The sequence below is a fragment of the Ursus arctos genome, unplaced genomic scaffold (genome assembly GCF_023065955.2).
Source record: "Ursus arctos isolate Adak ecotype North America unplaced genomic scaffold, UrsArc2.0 scaffold_7, whole genome shotgun sequence".
NCBI lineage: Eukaryota > Metazoa > Chordata > Mammalia > Carnivora > Ursidae > Ursus > Ursus arctos.
In genome coordinates, this window is record NW_026623089.1 from 9,778,380 (window position 1) to 9,799,036 (window position 20,657).

The 20,657-nt window shown below is 48.4% G+C and overlaps 1 protein-coding gene across 19 annotated transcripts in view; it reads left to right on the forward strand.

Moving 5' to 3' along the window:
- The window catches only part of FGFR2 (fibroblast growth factor receptor 2), a 101,481-nt gene that overhangs the window by 48,006 nt on the left and 32,818 nt on the right, over positions 1-20,657 (forward strand). For 9 of the 19 annotated variants that reach the window (XM_026494285.4, XM_026494288.4, XM_026494290.4 and 6 more), the window contains 3 exons: positions 1,422-1,545; positions 16,226-16,416; positions 17,592-17,739. In XM_026494285.4, coding sequence (XP_026350070.1) covers positions 1,422-1,545; positions 16,226-16,416; positions 17,592-17,739 — 463 coding nt within the window. Of the gene's footprint in view, positions 1-1,421; positions 1,546-16,225; positions 16,417-17,591; positions 17,740-18,952; positions 19,098-20,657 lie in introns of all 19 variants that reach the window. The other 10 variants (XM_026494286.4, XM_026494289.4, XM_026494291.4 and 7 more) reach the window with 2 other exon arrangements.

The window sequence follows — 20,657 nt, forward strand, 5'->3', positions numbered from 1 at the left end:
CCCCGGGGTCCTGCAGAGGACTGTCTGTGATGAGCAGTGGTCTCGTTTTTGAACTCAGCATCAGTGGCTGCTCCCTGTGAGAGTGGCTCTAAGCAGAGCTGAACATCTGACGTGACACACGCGTTGGTTGGTAACAGGCTGTGATAACCTCTTACCTCTGTTGGCGCTGCTTTTCAAAGTGGACAGCTGCTCTGCCCTCCCGCTCTTATAATGGAGCATTCATGAGATGACTCTCTTTACTCTCTAGTTCCTTGACTCACTCGTGTGCTTGCAGAGGCTCTGATGGTATTATCGGTTTTTATGTGATTAAGGCAGAAAACACTTGCAATGCTCAGGGAATCATTCAGAAGGTCAGTTGAAATTCCTGAAATCATAGTTAAGACTGGTAGGGCCCTGGCTTTTTTTTTTTTCTTTTTTTTTCCTTCTCTCCATGTCTTTAGAGTGCCTTGCCCGAAATACCTTTAAAACATGACTTGGATTTAGAGAAAATGTTAAATCCTTGAACCTGCAAGATAAAAATCTGCATTTTGGTCTTTGTAAGGAAAAGTCATGCTTGCTTGAAAGTTTGAGTTGATGAAAATATTTTCAAAGCAAGGTGGGAATGTTGGAGTCTAGTCTGTTTGCATGTTGACAGACCTGTGGGTGGGAATCACTAACCTATTTTCACATGTGCTGCTTATCTTTGAAAAGTCTCAAGGAGTTTGTAAGCAGACAGATATACAACTTAGGTTTCCTGAGGATTCATTGCTCCCATATTTGGAATTCTGAGTATATCTCTCAGAAATATGTAGCATCTCGTCGGCCACTGCCAGAGATGGGAGGGGCAGACCTGTGTTCCCAGTTGAAACTTCTAGAGACTTCCAGACGGCATCTGAGGACCATGGGGAAAGAAACTGGAAGGCTCCAGGAACAATACAGAATCTAGCTTGTGGGCATCTTGGGAGAATCACATTAGCTAAGGCTGGATGGAGTGCTCAGAGCAGTGCCTGGCATACAGTAAGTGCTCATGGGGGTTGGCGATAAATAGTCCATGGGTGCTGTGGGGCCTCAGGGTTCCTAGTAGGTGAGAACCTTCAGCCTGTCTGCTCTGAGACACTGATAGGGTTGTAGGCTAATATGCAAGTTCCCCTGGCCATTTGGCAGCTCCTGGAAGAACCCTCAAACCACGACTGTGAGAGACCCACTCCGCACACTTGCATATCTGAACATGTCCGTATCCCGGTGCTAGACATTCACCTTGACGATAATGATTGTTTTCATTTGTCTCCATTCTGCGTCCTTAGTATGAGGGAAATGGAGAAGTCAGGTGATTCTTCTCTACCGTCCTTGTCTCCCTCAACTTCTCTTTAAATGAAGAAAGCAAATACCTGGTATTCTTCACTAAGATTGTTAAATAAGCACCTTTACTTTGATCTTCCCAGGTGCGAAACCAGCATTGGAGCCTTATTATGGAGAGCGTGGTCCCGTCCGACAAAGGAAATTACACCTGTGTGGTAGAGAACGAGTACGGCTCCATCAATCACACATACCACCTCGATGTCGTTGGTGAGTGTGCTTCTCCCAGAGGGGCGGCTGTCCGCCAGCTTGACTCCTGTGACCTTGCGAAAGTGAGTCTTGTTTCTCCCCGTGGTTTAAGGAGAGTTGGTCCATTCTCCTTCTTCTTTTTTTTTTTTTTTAAAGATTTTATTTATTTATTCGACAGAGATAGAGACAGCCAGTGAGAGAGGGAACACAAGCAGGGGGAGTGGGAGAAGAAGAAGCAGGCTCGTAGCGGAGGAGCCCGATGTGGGGCTCGATCCCATAATGCCGGGATCACGCCCTGAGCCGAAGGCAGACGCTTAACCGCTGTGCCACCCAGGTGCCCCCCATTCTCCTTCTTTCTAAATACGCGCTGTTGTTGGAGGATTCTTTTGTCATTTGACAGTGTTCTCTTTCCCAGCAAGCCACGTTTTATGTATTTTGTGTGATCTTCCTGGTTCTCTCATGTCTTGTGCAAAATGGACATGGTATGAAAAGTGCTGACATACTGGAAGCTGAGATTACTCTGAAGAATGTTAGTGTGTTCAGGGGAAGGGTGCAGGGGGTGGGGGGCAGAGGGAGAGGGAGAGAGAGAATCTTGAGCAGACTCTACGCTGAGCATGGAGCCCAACACGGGGCTCGATCCCAAGACCCTGAGATCATGACCTGAGCTGAAACCAAGAGTTGGATGTTTAACCAACTGAGCCTCCCAGGAGCCCCTCGAAGTTTGTTTTTAAAAGAGAGGCAACATGTTCTAAGGGCAATTGTATTATGCCAGCTGAAGAGTAAAGGAAAAGGTATCACAATGACTGAGCTGATAGCTGGCTAGACGCAGATCAGGGTCAAGGCGCCCTTCACTTCCATCAGGAGAAAGTCATTCGCTACTGTACGTTCAGCGTTTGTTCCTAGAAACAATTTCTTCTCTGAAAAGGGAACTGTGTATATGGGCTTGTAAACAAATATCTAAGTGCTCAGATTCCCAGGCTATTAATTAAATATCTTAAGACCATGAGCCTCTTGTCCTGGAACTCAGACTTCTTCCCATCTTGCCTGTTGCATTGTAAATGATAAGGAAAGAGGGTTTCTCTGTCTTTTTGGAGGATTGGCAATGCTGAGGATGTCTCGTTGCTGCAGGGATGGTGGGCTAAGATCTTTTCTTTGTACAGTCCGTCTTTTCTCTGTCTTGTCATCTACCTGGACTCTCGGGATCACCACCTGACCTTGAGTCCTGGCTGGGGGTCAGCGAACCGGATTGCCAGCTCCTGCTAAAGGTCTCAACTCCGGGCTCTCCCTGATGGATTTAGCCTTAATGTGACCGTATGTAACTCCACAGACTCATGCCTGCCCCCACGTCTATGAGCCAAAGACTTTCCTCCATCATTTCCTGTGCATGTGTCCCTGGTATTATTTCATATGTGGGCATTTCTTCTCCTTCAAGAAACTAGAAACTCTTTGAAGAGAGGCTCCATAGCGATTTGATTTGCCCAGAGAACCATGAGAACACCTCCCGAAAGCTTGATTAACCAAATTACATAGATTTTGGTTAAATGAAGTGAATGTGAACGTTTATTTTGGCATCGAGGTGCCATAAATCTATTGATTGAGCACACAACGTGGAGTTCACATTGGGCCTCCCATCTCCTGTATGTGACGTGAGAGTGTTTCTATTTAAGGAAAGAAAGATTTGGGGCTAAAAGTTCTTAAATACTTAATTTTGAAACCAAGCAATTGAGGGTGCGAATAAAATAATCGTGTTGTAGCGGTCCGTGGGGATTCTAACTTTGCCTGGGGGAGCGCTGGGGACCGGTCCAGGAATCGGGAGTCAGCTTGGCCACCTCAGCCATGGGCTCTGGCTCCTAGCAGGTTTTAGGTTGAGTTGTTATGTAAAACATTCAAAAGCCCCTCACCCCACCTCTCCTTTGAGCTCTCTGGCAGCTCATCTCTGTGAAGCCCTGCAATGTCTCTTACAGTTTAGGGCTGGATTTGAATTAGGCTGCTGAATAATGGAATTGTGCTGTCTAATGTTAATCCCCTGGCAATCAGTCTTGTTGAAAAGAGCGTATGATTCAGTGTTGTAATGTAGAGGGAGCATAGAGCGTATGGAGTAATGCAGAGAAAGGCCTGATTATGTCACAAATTTGGGAGATTGCCCAGCCAGACGTGGGCCAATAATGACACAATGCTGGTTGGGAATATCCATTAAAGCTCAACCCCTAATAATTTTCCAAGCCTTGAACCTTCTTTATAAATAGAAGCCAAAAGTCAGTGGAGTATAAGACATTTTCAGGAAAGATGGAGGTGTGAGATACTCTCATCTTTGCTCAAAAGCCCAGTAATTGCTTTGAGAAGCACTCACAAAATAAGAATTGAGTCAGCTCGAGAGTGTCATGCAGACTACGGGATTGGCAGGCGGGCGTCCTGAACATCTCAGCAAGTGGCAAGAAAAGGGATCAGGCTTGAGCAACGATCTTCGGGTGGCCCACAGTCCAAGTGTAATATACCGCCACGTGATAACAGGCTTCCCAGCTACAGCTGCGTCTCACAGAACATCAGAGACTCTTTCCCAGCGAAAGTGAAGTCCTGTCCTCGTTCACATTCTTCGAGGGTTTATTTTGTTGCTATGATACATAGGCTTGCGGTTCAGATATTACGGAGCATCAAAAATGGGCGAATCTTTTTACCGAGGTTCTTCCCTGGAAAGGCATGCCCATAAGCACTTGAATGTAAAAGCCGTGTAATTTAAGTGACATTCTTGTGTGCTGGAATTAAACAGCCAGCCATTGTTGCGTGTGAGGGAAATGCTCTTGTTTATGGGGGCCCTTTTAGGAGCCTTGCTTGATCCTCATTAAAATTGACACCATTACTTTTCAGCCATTTACTTGCAAGGGAAAATTAGTGTGAAACTCCACATCTCGGTAACTGTGACTCTCGTAAACCAGGCTCCCCTCGCAGAGCTGGCCCCGGGAGGTGGCGGGTCTTGGCCCCGGTTCTTTAGCGAAAGGAGGCCGAAGCGCGGGGCTCTGACGGCTCTGCCATCAAGACGCCGCAGCCTGGGACACATCCCGTAACTTTGGGTTTCACAGCCCTCGTGTCTGCGAATGAAGGAGCCGAGACTCGTTCACGTCCACGAACGGCAGCCCGGCGGCGCGGAGAGAGCAGCAGGGCCGCAGGGCCGCGCGCGGGGGCGCCGAGTGAATTGCAGCAAGTCCGTTAGCCTTTCCTGAGCCTCTCCGGCCTCATCGGGACGTTGGAACGATGGGACCGAGCTCATTCCTGTGATGGTTGTGTCTGTTTCCTAGGGGCTGCTGTGACAAGTGAGCGCGGACTGAATGGCTTAAGACAGCGGACGTTGGTTCTGTCTCCGTTCTGGAAGCCACACATTGGAAGTCAGGGTGCCAGCGAGGCTGGTTCCTTCTGGAGACTCTCAGGGGGGCGTCTGTTTCACGCCTCTCCCCAGCTTCTGGTGGCTGGTGGCCGCCGTCGGCTTATGGACATGTCATTCCAGTCTCTGCCTCTGTCTTCCGGTGGCCTGCCTCTCTGCGTCTCAGATCTCCCCCGTGTGTCTCCTACAGGGACACCTGTCATTGGATTGAGGGCCCGCCCTCCAGCCAGGATGGTCTCATCTCAAGAGCCTTAACTAAAAGACCTTGCTTCCAAATAGGGTCCCATTCACAGGTTCTAGGGGTGAGGACATGGACTTATCTTTTTTGGGGGGGAGGTCACAGTTCAACCCACTACAGTGGTTATGAGGAATCTGTTTGGGTTAACGGATTAAAAAAAAAAATAGCACCGAATTGGCATCAGGTGGCCAGCAACAAATTCTGGTTTCTCCCTTCAAACCTGGACTCTCTGGAGAGTTAGAAGGCATTTTTGTTTATTTATTTATTTGTTTTTTAAAAAAGATTTTACTTATTTGTTTGAGAGAGAGAGCGAGCACAGAGGGAGAGGGAGAAGCAGGCTGAGTGGGGGAGCCCGACGCAGGGCTCGATCCCAGGACTCTGCGATCATGACCTATGCTGAAGGCAGATGCTTAACCGACTGAGCCACCCAGGCGCCCCTAAAATGCATTTTTAGTAGCTTTCCTTAGACTCCATCAGAAGTTTTGTTAAATAAACCGAATGCCATGTTGAGACCAACAGAAAGGGCCAGTGGCTGCCGTTCACGTGTCCTGCTGGGTTTATACCTTTGGTTAACGCAGGCGTCACGGCCGTCCCAGGATTCATCCAGTCGCAGGAGAGGATCGTGTTGTTTGAGAGCTCTGGGTTCCTGAAGCTGGCCTCCACCCTCACCTCTCACCCCACTGATAGTTGAGGAATATCAGGTTGGGGTTGGGGGGCGGGCGGATGAGGGATTTATTTGCCAAGGACCTAGAGAAAACCTCCGAGCCCGGGCCTCCACCCAGGTGTTCTGGAAACCAGGGCTCCGGGCGCTGCACACGGAGATCTCGGTTTAGGTGTCCCATGGTGTGGACCCGTAGGTCCCGCTGCTAAACTCTGAGAAGGTGCTGCTGTTACCCCCACCGCATGTTCAGAACAAGGGAGAGAGAGAGATGAAAGTATTGAACGGACCAGTCGGTCCTCCTCACTCATAGAGACCCTTCTCTTTGATTTATGAACTTTTTCTCCCTTTGGCTGTCCCAATTCTGCAATCCCGGAGACCATGAGATAAATGGTGAGCTTTTCACCTGGCGTTGGATACTTGCGGGCAGAGTGCAGGGGAGGGTGGAAGCAGTGCTTCTGGATTTGCTGAGGCCAGCCATGCCTTGTCCGGCTTTCTAGAGTTTTGTCCTCCCCTGCGACAAGAGCTGTAAGCGCCAGACAGGGTCTCCGTGGATGGCTGGGAGCCAGTCAGCGGCCACGCACACCTCCGGCCGGGTGGGGGTCCCTCAGGCCTCCTCACCAGCCCTCACCTGCTCGGCGGCAGAGCAGAATTGTGCCGTCGACTAGTCCTTGACATAAATTTGCTCTACCTGGGCTCCGGACATGATGGGACGGAGCCCGAAAGCACGAAGGAATCTGTGCTGGGGCTAACCCCCCCTCCGGTGTGTGTTCAGGAGTGAAGAGTCTTTTATTCCAGGCACTGACTGATAAGCCTGGCTGTGGGGTTGACACCTGGCACTGAGCTTTTGGCAGCCTGTCCCCAGTGGGAGAAGGAGAAATTGCATAAATTGTTTACTGCTTGGAGTAGCCTCTGTCCTGGGAAGACAAAGCTTCCAGTGTGGTCCCTGAGCAGAAGAGGGACTGAGGCAGGCCACACTTCTCCAGGGTGGATTTTGGACCTTTTTTTGTTTTTTTGTTTTTTGTTTTTTTTTGTCTTTTTTGGGGTTTGGAACAAAGTAGCATTTAAGTAAATGAAGAAGTGGTGGCCTCCTTGATTAACTGGTTGGTTTCTTAATGAAACTGTCAGAATTGGGATCATTCCTGCTCCCTTGCTCCTCGTGGAAGACCCCCTCTCTGTCCTCATTTCTATCACACCAGGGCTTCTAGACAAAGCTTTCGTTTCTCTGTTCGATGAGGGGTGGCTGTTGTGGAAGGCAGCGTTAAACATGAAACCGTTCATCCAGAGACTCGAATGCCTTGAACACTCACGTTTCATGTTCAAGAGTTGCCACACTCGTGCATTTCCCTGGCATCTACCGGCCTCAGCTCCACAGAGCCCCTGGCGGTTCTGAACTTGAAGCATCTTGACCTAGAGGCTTCCTGGCCGGGCCCCATTTGATTTTCTGTTTTCATCTTCTTGCTGCCAACGAAGCCTTTCCTTCTCTTGCTCTGGGTTTAAGACGTGGTGTGTTTACCCTGATGTTGGTCCTGCATGCCGGCTCTGGAGTGGTGAAATCTCGCCCCGGGGAGATAGAAAGCCCCCTGTTGTCAGTGGGTTGGGGTGCCATGCTCGGTAATAGGGCACAGCGAGCACCTTAATAAGTAGGCTTGTGTAGTTACCATAGAATCACGGAACTGGGCAGGTTGAGGAAGCAAAGTCCTGCTGCTGCTTCTGTGTCTCCAGAGCCCTTTCCCCCTTGTCTTCCCACCCCGTGCTACTGTGTCCAACCTCGTGGGACTCCACCCCTTCCTGGAAGCGTGTCTGGAGGCTCTTGTGTGAATTACAGGATGGAGGGGTTCCCGTTCCATTTCCAGCTTGGGTAGCTCTATGGCCTTGAAAGGCGTGGAACCTCTGAGCCTCAGTTCCCTCGTCTGTAAAGCAGGGGGGCAAAGACCGCCTCCTGTTCTTGGGGTGGGGGGGTGGTGAGGTCGTAGGGGCGTTGCTTTTAGATAATAGCACCATGGACGTGACTGTTAGTCACTGCCATTAGGCGGTCCCACACCTCCTTTAGGATCGAGAGGTCGAGGCTCGTGCACTCAGCGCAGCCCTGGTTAAAGGAGTGGTCCGTCCTCTTCTCTCCTCCAGGACCGAGATTTCAAAACTTCCTTTGAGCGACCGTTTAACGAGCTTTGGGTTACTACAGAGCAGATTTTTATACCTGTTTCACAACAGGGATTCCAGGGGGCAGAAGCTGGTCAGTGGGTAGCTACGTCACTGCAAAGGTACTGATCGGCAAGTAAGTGCTTTCCCGCAGGAGCGAGACCCGCCGGAAGTCAGTCCTTCCCGGCGCTGTGAGCAGGGGGTGTCTTGCGTGCTGGGTCCCGAGCTTGGCGCAGGCGCACGCCGGCACGGACGGGCCGTGTCAGGGCTTCACGGTGTCAGCACTTTGCCATGTTCTCTGCAGGCCATCAATTGCCCTCTGCCCCATAGTCGAAGAAGGAAGCCTTATTGATTGCTTTGGATTCTGGCAGGGGTCCCGGCCGAGGTGGCTGCGGAGAAGGCTAGGCTAATATTTGATCTCCTGTCTCCTCTTTGGCATCGCGTCTATGGTGTGGGCAGAGAGGATGTGGAAGTGTCACAGACAAGTGACGCTCTTACAGTTTTTTGTAAGAAGACGGTCTCTTCACCATACTTGGTGGTAGGATCGGTCAGGGCCGGGGGCGCAGAGAAGGCCGCGGCTGTCCGAGTGTGGGTGAGTAGGGTTGGCATGAAGATCTGAGTGCACTGCTGGCAGTCGCCGTGCCCGGGAATGGGCTAGAACTTCGTAAGAGCTCCGTCAGCACACGCTGAATTGAATAATAGAAGAAAAGCAGTTTAACGCATGACTTTCTTTCTTTTCTTTTTTTTTTTTAAAGATTTTATTTATTTATTTGAGAGAGAGCAGAGTGCAAGCACAAGTGGGGGAGGGGCAGAGGCAGAGGGAGAAGCAGACTCCCCTCTGAGCAGGGAGCCCAATGTAGGACTCGATCCCAGGACCCTGGGGTCATGACCTGAGCCGAGGGCAGACGCTCACCCAGGCACTCCTAATGCCTGACTTGTATTTGGAGTTTGGTTCTTCACAAGAAGCGAGTCCTCTTCAGAAGAGCTCCTCTCCGAACACTCCAGTCACCTTTATAAACCAAAAGAACCCGGTTGGGAAGGATTAGGTCAACTGTCATTAAAATGTCAATATAGAAATGCCCTGAGCTTTCTTCCCATGATGCCTCCACCAGAGCACCTTTATGGACGCCTCTTCCCTTAGAACGGGGTGGCAGTCAGTTGACTGAGACATCCTGTTGGCGTTCTTGTGTCACAGCACAGAAGACCCCAAAACTGCCACAGCGAGATGATGATAGATAGGGGTGGAGATTTCTGGTTCTTGATAAAACTACTTTTTCTGTCTTTCTTCCAGAGCCTCCCCCCTCAGAGGGTTCTCTCACACAAGGATTCCCATAATCCTTTCCATCATAGATAAGTATACAAGTCAACAGGTCAGACTGTGCACCAGACCTGTTTCCCCTCGTATCAGGTTGAAAGTGATATTTTGCAAGACAGGTGTTGGATATTATTCCAGAAGGATCATTTGGCGGTTGTGCTTTCTTTGAAATAGGAAGTCTCTCCTTTTTTTTTTTTTTTTTTTTTTTGAGAGAGAGTGCACTGGAGCTGGTTGGGGCTGGGGGGAGGGGCAGAGGAAGAGGGAAGGAGACTCTTAAGTAGGTTCCACGCCCAGCACGGAGCCCAAAATGGGGCTCGATCTCCCAACCCTGAGATCACGACCTGAGCCGAAATCGAGAGTCGGACACTTAACTGACTGAGCCACCCAGGTGCCCCAAGGAAGTCCTCATTTTATTGGGTTCAATGTATACTCTGGACTGGGGCTGAAAAGTAAAGGATTCAGTCCTTTGCATTTTACGTTTTGGCCAAAGGAAACAAAACCATTCTGGCTGTGAAAGGTGCAGTAGGGAGTGGGCTGGGTTGCAGGCTGGCTTGAGGCATCCCAGCAAGCTCAGACAGTGAGAAGTGGAGCCTCTCGTGGGCTGGGGGACTATTTGGACGCTTCTCTGTAAGTGACGCTGACAGCAAGGAGTATCCGGAATCACTTCTATGTTCAGGGTCTGAGTTTGCCGCTAAGAAAACAAAATAAGGTTTTATCGTTTAACTTCTCATGTAGTTTGTACCAAAGGGAGGCATTTCTCGTTGGCCAGTTGGGCTGAAAACTTTTACTTCTGCTTGAACCACCCCAGGAACAAAATAAAGCCTCGAAGAGATTAGTGTGATAGATTTTTCTAGACTTCCTCTAGAATGAAGCCCTTTTCATGGTGGAAGTTGATTGACCTGTGAACGTTATTTTTGTAGACTTCTTTCCATGTCTGATTTCATTCTTACTCGTGACCCGTATGCTCTTGTGTCATGGATGTAGTGTGATTTGTTTGATCATTTCTCCCCTGGGTGGGTGTTCAGGTTGTTTTCCAGTTACAAAAGAGGCAAGCTTTGCACACATCTTCGGTGGCCACCTGGGTGAGTCTCTTTCTGGGATAGATTTCTAGAGCTGGGCTAACTGGATCCTCTCTGATGTCAGTGAAACATTTGCAACCTAAAGAGCTTCATTTTGAGTGCTGCTGTCTTTGGGGACTCCCCAGTGACTTGATTTTTAGCTTCTCTGCAAATCATTTGAGAGAAGACATTCTGCTTTGGAGTTCAGCAGAAAGGTATGTTTCATTCCGGGACTTTGAAGAAACATTTCCAGCATGCTCTTCCCGTGGAGGAAACCCAGCTATGCAGACACCAGCTGATAGTCTTAGATTCCTGAAAGATGTTGCACCCCCTGTGACGAGTGGCGGGGTGCTGAGGCTCTGTGATGTGGCTCCCAGTGTGACCGTGCTCAGCTGTGTTTACCCCAGCACCACTGGAGCGAGCCTGGGGACACTGACGTCTGAGCTTTACGTCAGTGTGAAAACCAAGCACAAGACAGGGAGGGCCCTTGTGCGGAGTCTTTGTGTCAGAACAGAGAAAAGCCCTCGGTAAACTGGACAAGGTCAATACACTTAACTGAGAAGACAGGTTTTCCATGACCCTAGAAGTAGGTCTTGTTCACCCTGTGATGATGTCCTCTTTGCCGCGTCTCCCTTTAAAAAGAATGGTGGCAAGGCATATGTAACAGAATGTACCATGTGAGTCAATTTTGAACGTGCAATTTAGTGGCATGAAATATACATTCTCGTGGTTATGCAACTATCACCAGCGCCTATGCCCAGGACGTTCCATCTCCCGGAAGCCACGTCTCTCTTTAACTAAAGGAAAGGCATTTTTGAACCTCACTTGGACATAACTTTGTGGTCATCGAAGAGTCTTCCGTTTCCGGTTTAACTTTTGAAGGCACAGAGCTCAGGGTATCATAAACATTTGGGGTGTAAATAACACACAGCCCGGCTCCGGTAATTTGCCCGAGAAGACCTAAATTGACACCCAGCTGGTAGAAGCCACTCAGCCCCCAGCCACATAATACAGTCGATGACATTAATTAGGGAAGGCACTTTGCCTCCACCTGCTTTGGTCTTCCCAGGCCGCCCGGCCGCGGCCAGCACTTCACTCCGCTCTCCACCTCATCGAGCAAGCACAAAGGAATTAGTGGTGTTTTCCTTCTAGCATTTCACATGGTGCAGCCTCCATAAGTCACCAAGGGACTTCAGCGCCGGAGGGAAGCCGCCGTGGCTTTCCCCAAACAGGCCTGGTCTGCAGACTTTTTTGCTCTCTCCGTAGGAAAAATGTGGATGTTTTGGAGGCAGCTGGATCCCCATCCAGCCCAGTTCCGCAAGACATTCAGGGTCAGATGTCCAGACAGGAGGAAACTGAGGCTCAGCTAAGCTTGGGACAGAGAGAGCGCAACATACCGTGACCTTCTACAAAAAGGCGTTTTTTCCTTTTTTTTAAAGTTATTCTGGGTGTTCAGTACCCCAGGCCGCTCCACCTGTTCTAGAAGATGACAAGTCAGAATACCAGCTACTGGTACTTGGACTCTTTCTAAAAGAGTCCAATCTCTAAAAGCGATCAGTCCTACTGATCATTTTTAGCTCTGATCGTCTTTTGTGCCGATTTCTAGAGGCTGGAGAATATGTAGGGAGAACAAAACTCAGAACCCAGCTCGATCTCTCCTGACTGTGTTGAGTGCATTAGGTAGAGTCTTGACAAGGCAATGAACTCATTCTACTAATTGCAATTAGTGTGAGGTCTCTGGCAGGTTACTGGGCTCCTCCGACTTCAGAGGGCTTTGATCCCCTCTCGCTGACTGGTTTAGTGAGTTTTTTATGCAACAAAAGCAACCAACTACCTACTCTTTAGAAAACAAGCGAGGCCAGGCTTTTAGAAAAAGAATTCTCCGTTGTTTTCACTTGTCCTCCAAATCGCGTAGAACGTTCTTTCCCTATTCAGCCCCTTGGAGTTGCCCCTTGGAAAGGAAGGGTAATTAAATTCTGATTTCAATTTAAGGACAGAGCAGGCAAGGTTCTCTACACTCCTTACATGAATGAGTGCCCCAGAGCAGGAGACGTGCTGTTTCCAGATCAATACTTGGCACTCCGCATGATTCGAGTCTCTGGGTATTTTGCTGCCGAGAGAACAGCTTTGAAATGGTTCTTTGTGGCAAGCACTGCTGAACTTTTGGGGAGAAATACTCAGGAGACCAATGTGTGCTGGGAAACCAGCAACTCTGGGCTTGATTAATTTATAGGTGTAATTTAAGAACCTGGTCTCCTTCTGATCCCCGGGATGCGTATTTACTGAGCCTGTAGACATGAGGCCTCTCTGCTCCGTGGACGTTTTTTATGGCCTTTGCTATGTCAGAGCAAAAGTTGTAGATCTCTTATGAGCCAAGCATATTATTATGTCCAGAGGAGGACTGGCATGTTATAAAGTTTCAGTGGTCAATTAACAAAGATTTATTCTTTGTCACTCAGGTATTTTCTCTTTCTCAATAATTACCTCTTGGAACGGAGCAGGCTGTTTTCCGCCTGTTCTTTCTGGTTGTGGCTCCCAGCGTCAGAGCAGGACTTGAGAGGGTCAGTCTTGAAATTCAGACTTGCAGCAGCTGGGCCTTCTGTTTTAGGAAAGTGGACTCACTTGGCGCTCTTGACAAAAGGGAGTGAGAGAGAGAGAACTCGCGGGGGAGAGAATGTGTTTTTAAAGCACTTCAGTCTGTGTTTACTACGCATCGATTTGGTGGAACCTCATTCCAGCCGGGCAGCCAACTGCCCCATCGGCAGCAACCGCGCCCGCCGGGCTTCGTTCCCTTCTGTCTCAAGTTGGAATTCGCACAGGGGCCCGAGAGCCACTCCTTTAAAGGTGCTCGACCTGGTTCGGGTCTGCACACTGTCTGTCGGCAACCTGTTGCTCTCAGAAAGTGTACTTTCAGAATCGCAGTGAGGATGCAGGGGTTGAGCCGCTCGTCAGCTTTTCTGTTTTCCTTACATTTACTTTACTGCCTCTGGAAAGAGAAAAATCTGTTTTCTGTAAGATCTGAGAGTTAAACGTGCTGTAAGAGAACCTTGCCTAAAACCGTAAACCTTCCTGGTAGAGAAGCTGTGATTTCCGTTATCACGTAGAAGACCGAGAGATGGGCCAGCTCTTGAGTTTTCGTCCGTAACCCAGAGATAATTCACTGACTTCTTTTTATATTGGCCTGTTGCCCAAAGTGTTGGGAACCTGAGGGGTTTGCTCTGCCCAGGGCCTGGTGAGGTTCCGGGGAGGAGCACATTAGCTGTTGGGGAAGGGGGTCCTCCTGCCCACCGTCACTTCCCTGTTGCTGGGGAGCTGGCCACGGGGGTCCCATCTCTGCGGGAGCTGCTGCCCACACCCTGTCCCCCCCCTTTCAGAAGTTAGAACAGGAGTTCTAATTTCTGTCATCCCCTTCCTGCTGATCACTGTTCTTTCGGGTCTGACAGACACCAGGGAGGAGTGATCGCTGAAGGATCTGAGAAGAAGCACAGCTCTGCAGATGTTGGCATCCCGGGACCTTTTCCAAGATGTTTGGGGCCTGGTCTCTGACTTGTTTAAGGGCAGAGAATAAGGTTGCAAAGGAAATCAAAGCCTGATGTGGAGAAACGAAACATGAGGCCTACTGACTTTTTAAAAACATTTTAAATAACATTCTCTAAGGTTTCATTTTATACTGAAGGCAGCTGTAATAAGTTTTGGAAGACGGTGTAAGGTTTCGATTACAGAGCAATCCCGACTTGCAGTTTTTGTACCAAAAGTGAGAAAGGGCGGAGGGACGTGGGGGTGGTTAAGAGGTTATTTTGTATAAGGTGAGAAAATTTGAAAGGATACATTCAGGACTGCAAGCGGTAACATTTGGTACGCTGTAATTTGCAAATGCAATAACATTAAACCATCGCAGGGGCTTTTTTTTCCCCCCTTGGTGAAAATAGTCCGGATAGCAATGGAATAACTTAATAACTGGAACGCAGCAGCACGTTGACCACAAGTAAAACAAGGCTGCAGCTCGGGAATGGGCCCTGCCAGTGTCGCCCCAGTGACTACATTCCCTGTTGAAGGCTGGCGCAGGCCAGCGATGTCGGCCTTATGAAAGCGCTCATTGTTCCCAGGGCATCATTATTTGGTATTACATGCACAATGTTTGCTTGTGAAACGATTTATTGGAAACAAGTATGTTTAAGAAGGAGAACTTGGTTTGAAATTCAGTTGATCTGGCTTATGACATTTAAGATTTTATAGGACCTTTGTTTCTAAGAATAAATATTTAGGTCCACTGTAAATATTTATCTTAAAACACACAAACACACGCACACAAAACTGGAAAACTGAGCCAGGGAATGAACTGATACCTAAAATTCACTTCTCTGCGGGAAAGAGTAGACCGCCTCCATATGAGGTATGTGGAAAGGAGTGGATTTTGTGAGCTTGGCTGGCAGTATCCAGCCCAGAGGACCGCTTCCCCTCCCACGGAGCCTCGTGGGAGGAGGCGTGATGAGGTGTGTGTGTGTGTGTGTGTGCGCGCATTTAGCTCTGTTCTTCTCCCGTGGATGGGGCTAGCCGGGATTAAAGCAGCCCTGCCCCTGCCAGCTTCATGCCGGGTGTCCCTGGCATCTAGCTGGCAGCCACACCTGACTGGGAGGCTCGCCATGAGGCCCATCACGGGGATGGCACGTCAGCCGAAGGGTGAGGCTTTCTGATAATGTTTGGAGGTGTCCTAGCTTTGAGATTTTCTGTCCACAAAAGTAGGACTTCTGGGTTCTTTGCTCAGCCGACAGAGTAATGTCCGGCAAATGAATGACTTCTTTGGAGGCTCTGAAATCCTTATCTTTTTAATGTGAAAGCTTAGGTGTCTCCGAAGCGATGGGAGATTTTGGAATGAAATGTGCTAAGAGTAACCCGCTAGCATTTCTTTTCTTTCTTTCCTTTCCTTTCCTTTCCTTTCCTTTTTTTTTTTTTTTTTTTTTTAAGTTTTTAAAGACCAGCAGACTTGTGCATTAAAATCAATTTACACATGGTTTGGCTTTTGTCCAGCAAATTCCACCAAATGATATTTTAATCTGAAAGGCCCAAATAGAGAAGGGTTTAGATATCTATCATTCTAATTTGCTATTTCCAGTCCACTGCACAGGGATACTCAGGTGCAGGGTGGAGGCATCTTTGGTGTGCTGGGTTGGCTGGGATCTCCTTCTTTCCCTTGGCCATTTTTTAAGTTGGGGGTTAAAGGCGGTGATATCTGCACTGTGGGGAGACCGATAGGGTGGCTTGTACGTGCAGGTATGTGGGGTGGGATGGTACGTTTGTGGCTGGCTGGCTGGCTGGCTGGCTGGGTATGTATGGCTCCTGACCGAACTGCCATGTAACAAGATGGCAGCCAGCTTGTGATTCTAGTGCCTTTGTGGACAGGCTCATGCAACGGGCTGGTCTGTTAACCAGATTCTTGAGGGCTCTTGCCTGCAGTTTCTCATGTACCTTGACCTGGTTGCCTCTACAAGATTTCTGTAGAGACCCCCTCTAAACTGAAGAGCAACTTTTGCAGGTGTAAGATGATGGGTGTCCTCTGTCTCCAATATTATCCCACGTGGGACAAGTGAAGAGGCCCCCGTTCCCCCACCGTGTGTCCTTTCGATTGTCAAAATAAAATCTTTCCCCTTGTTCGGTAGGTGGCCACGGACAACCAATAACTCGAGATATCAGAAGTTCTTCTTTCTGTTTTCTAAATAAGTATTCTTTTTACAAGGGTCGCGCTCCAGCAGTCTCCTTTGAAGTCGGTTTTGTTATGCATTGGGCCGCGGTGTTATTTCAAAGGAGTCAGCCAGCAGACTTGAGGCCTTTTTGGCTTGTGTTCACGAACAGCCTTCTGGACAGCACAACTTATTTATTCGTCTTCCCCCCCTTTCCCATGCCCCCCCCCCCTCAGAGCGATCGCCACACCGGCCCATCCTCCAAGCGGGACTGCCGGCCAACGCCTCCACCGTGGTCGGGGGCGACGTGGAGTTCGTCTGCAAAGTGTACAGCGACGCCCAGCCCCACATTCAGTGGATCAAACATGTAGAAAAGAACGGCAGCAAATACGGGCCCGACGGGCTGCCTTACCTCAAGGTGCTGAAGGTGAGGACTTTCTGAATCCGAAGGGACCCACCCCGGGGTCTCCGTCGCGGACGTGGGGACGGGTTCTTTGATTTCCCGTTGGATCTGTGAGAAGAGGATTCTCTTCCTTGACCGGCCGGTAGAGAGTGTGGTAGGGAATTAGCAGATGATGAGGCTCGCTGGCAAAATTGCAAGGGGCAGGTGGGGGGTGGGGAAGCAGGCCAGTGGAAGGGCTATTCAAGGGGGAGTCCGAATAATTCAGCTGTTTATCAGACGAGACATTAAGGCTTAGCTGCACATCTATGAAAATGGGGATCGTGGTGCCGTCTCCCCGCCGGGGTGGCCGTGCCGAATCCACGTGATGGCGTGCACTGAAAGAGCTTTGTAAGCTCGAGGCGTGGTACCGGTGTTTACGGTTACGCCGACGTCGACTTCTCTTAATGCGACGTGAGGATCAAATTGGAGTAGCCATCTGTCAGAAGCAATTTACGTCTTACTTTTAAAAGAAGGCGTTTAGCCTTTGAAATTCATTCACATGTGGTGTAGGCAATGAACTTGTAGAAAATGTTTTCGCACCAGTGAAATGTTGAACAAGGAAACGTTCTTTCTCCTTGTATTTCGTATTTGGTCCCTTGCAAGTCCCCACTAAAGAGGGGACGTGGTGATGGCATCAGCCTCTTCAAGTTTTAGGTCTGTCTCGCTCTTCAGGGTGGTGATAGGAAGAGGCAGGTACAGCCCCTCCTTAGCCACCGCCTGTCGCGTCTCCACATTTACGTGCTTGTGGAGAACGTCCTTAGAAAGAACAGTCTTCCCATAGAATAGCTGCCCATAGGTAGCTCCACGAAGGACTCTCAGCTGACGAGGTATTCTCCCCAGCTGAGGATCCCAGTGATCAAAAGAGCTGGAAAAAGATCACCAGCCTGGGGAACCACGGTCCTTTCTGCTAGGCATTGACCACGCCCTTCCATCCCTCTCCACCGGGTCACTTCGGGTCACTTCCGTTGCCCACCAGTTGGCTTATTTTGTTCTGTCTAAGCCCACAACCCTTTAAGGCAGCTGCTTAGACCTAATGGAGTTTGGGTTTTTTTTTGTTTTTTTTGTTTTTGTTTTTTTGGTGGTGTGTTGGTGGTGGGACCCTAGACAGTGCAAAGTCCTTCCTGGTTGGCCGTTATATTGTTCTCCTGTGTCTGTTCCAGCACTCGGGGATAAATAGTTCCAATGCAGAAGTGCTGGCTCTGTTCAATGTGACTGAGGCGGATGCTGGGGAGTATATATGTAAGGTCTCCAATTATATAGGGCAGGCCAACCAGTCTGCCTGGCTCACTGTCCTGCCAAAACAGCAAGGTAACAATGTTTTGTGTTTTTTGTTTTTGTTTTTGTTTTTTTTAAAAGAAGGCTGGATATAGAAGCTGAAAAGACTTGGTGCTTTGGGAGACTGCAGGCAGCTTAGAGGATGACTCTGTGGCCTTGGTGTATTCGTAATAATCTTTCTTCGGTGATGCAGCTGGTAGGACGCCAGCAGCCATGGAAAAATGCCCACGATGTTCAAAGTGCTTGCTCTCATTTCTTCTAAAGATTACCCTCCACTCCCCGCCCCCACCCAGTTTTTAAGTCGTTCCTTCTGGTGTGTCTTGTTTGGGCTGCACATTCCCCATCATGACTGCACATCATCAGCATTTTAAACGCACACAGGCGTGCCTGTTGAATTTGTGACATTTGCCTATCAGCAGAATTCATAGCTGCTTTTGCCCCAGACTGGTAGAGAAATATTGGCATGTGATCATTTTTCCAGCAGATGTCATTTCGTTGGTTACGTAATGGGTGCTTAGGAGATACTGTCCTTGACCTTGCTCTCCTGAATCGGAGCATAAGCCATTTAATGGATGTGGACGGTCTTGAAGGCACCACCTGATGTTCTTCGTTCGTCAGGACTCACACTCAAATGTTTATATTGAAGGGAAAAAAAAAAACCCAGTTTTTTTGCTACCAAGATCGTATTTTCTTCTGTTTTCTTTCATGCCATGTGAGTCAAAATGGTTAAACGTGAAAATCAGAGTCCAGTAACTGACACCATATTCCACCCTGGTTGGTTCCCACAGGGCTGGAAGGACGTGCCGGGCATCCCCTTGGGCGTGTCTCCAGGGTTTTGCTTTATATGCAATAATTCAGCACCATCCTTTTCTCAAGGTGGGAGTCTGCAGCCAACAGGACCAGAACCCAGCTGGGACTTTTGGGTGCTATACTTTTGGAAAACCATTCCTAAACCCAAAGCAACACAAAGGCCAAGAGAACGGATCTCTGTGGGTTGATTTTTCCATGCGTCTGATTGCATGCATGTCTAGGTGGTGAAGCCGGTGTGGTGACGGGCCTGTGGAGGCGAGCTGCTCAGTGTCGCTCAGTGTCTCTCGGTTGTGGGCTTTGTGGATGGGCTGCGATCGGAATCTTCTGGTGGCCAGCACCTGCCGGAGCCCCCGGCGCAATGCCTCATGGTTCCACGGCTCCCTCCACGATCATCCCTGTGTTGTCTAGCCTTTTCTCTTGCTTCCCTGTTTTCTAGGCCGCCGGTGTTAATACCACGGACAAAGAGATTGAGGTTCTCTATATTCGGAATGTAACTTTTGAGGATGCTGGGGAGTATACGTGCTTGGCGGGCAATTCTATTGGGATATCGTTTCACTCTGCATGGTTGACGGTTCTGCCAGGTATATACTGCTCTTTCTCTCCGTGGTTTTTCCCCTTTTCTTGGTTGATTGCTATAAAATTAACACAGCTTCTGTTCTCAGAAATGGCCCCTTTTATCCTGGCGTAAAGATTTTTAAAAATGTTGAAAATTATCCCCTGGGGATAAGAAAGTTGCCTTTGGAAAGTCACTTACAATGAGATCCCATACTCGCATTTATGATCAAGTGAAATTTCATCCTTAAAACCCAAAGGGATCTTATATTTTCAGTGAGTCACTGAGTCAATGTATAAATTCACCCATCCGCGTTTCTCTTAAGGAAGAAGTGGAAATTACTTTGTAAAATTCAAAGTAATTTTTTCTCATTTCAATTCCATTTCACTAAAATCCCGTATGTACTTTTATTACGTTGTTCCACTCTCTCTTTTTAATGATATGCAACTAGATGGATGTATGTTGAGATGCCTGGGGAGAAACCCCTTGGCACGCAGGGCGTACAGAAGCAGTGTGTTACCTACCTCGGGAATTGGTGGCTTGCCGCATGTTGCAACCAAATGGACCCTCCGTTTGCTTTTCCTGCAAAGCATGCTCTTGCCAGCTCGGGCTTGATGTTATTTCCGCCCTGTGGAGAAATCAACATCAACAAAGCCCTGTTGCCTAAATACTGTTGCTGTCTGGATCTTTAACCGACATCTCTGTCCTAGTCGAGCTTTTCCTGATAATCACGATCTTGATGCGTCTGTCTCTTTGCCATTTCCTTTGTGAAGCTGCATAGACTGGTTTGCTAGCCCATGATGTTCCACTCCAGTTATTAATTCCTTATTTTTAGAGTATGGTGCCTACCTGCATGCTTATTTTTGTATCTAGTCAAAAGAAATTGATCATTATGTGCTGTGCTGCTGGGAGTTTTGACTGTCTTGCAAGTATTTTTCCGATTAAAATGTATAAGCTTTAAATAATACCATTGCATCCATTTCCCCTTTTGTTGTGAATCTGCTCTGTGAATATTTGCTTTGAAACAATGAGATGCCTCTTACGTTGAGCTTGCTTTTACTTGTAGTACTGCATTCTGCAGGGGCCTAATTGGCGCCTCTTAACCAATTTGCCTGACGGTACTAGCACATTAACTAAGAATGCAGTTGGAAAAAAATACCCTTTGGAAATACACTGCTTGTAGCTCCATGACCATTGAGGACTGAGAAGAGAGCAGATATTACTGGAAGTTGACCTAAGAACGTGCCACGTGAACGCATTAGATGGGTACTCACACATAAAACCGTTTCTGTTTTTTCTTTAAGAGAAAAGTTGTAGTGACCTCAGTATAACCTTTGGAAAACACAAATCTTAAATGGTAATTGATTAAGGGCTATTAGAAACGTTCCATGGTATGGACATCATGATTCTATATTAAAGACAATTTAGTCTTTAAATTCAGTGCATTTGTTTATTTAGTTCAATAATTTGCCGCACTGTATTAAGAAATTTGAAACCTTTCCGGACCAGCCTACTAGATGAATATTTATTTCATTTCATGTGGAAGTGTGTTCATCTGGGGTGAATCACCCCATCACATCTTCCTTTG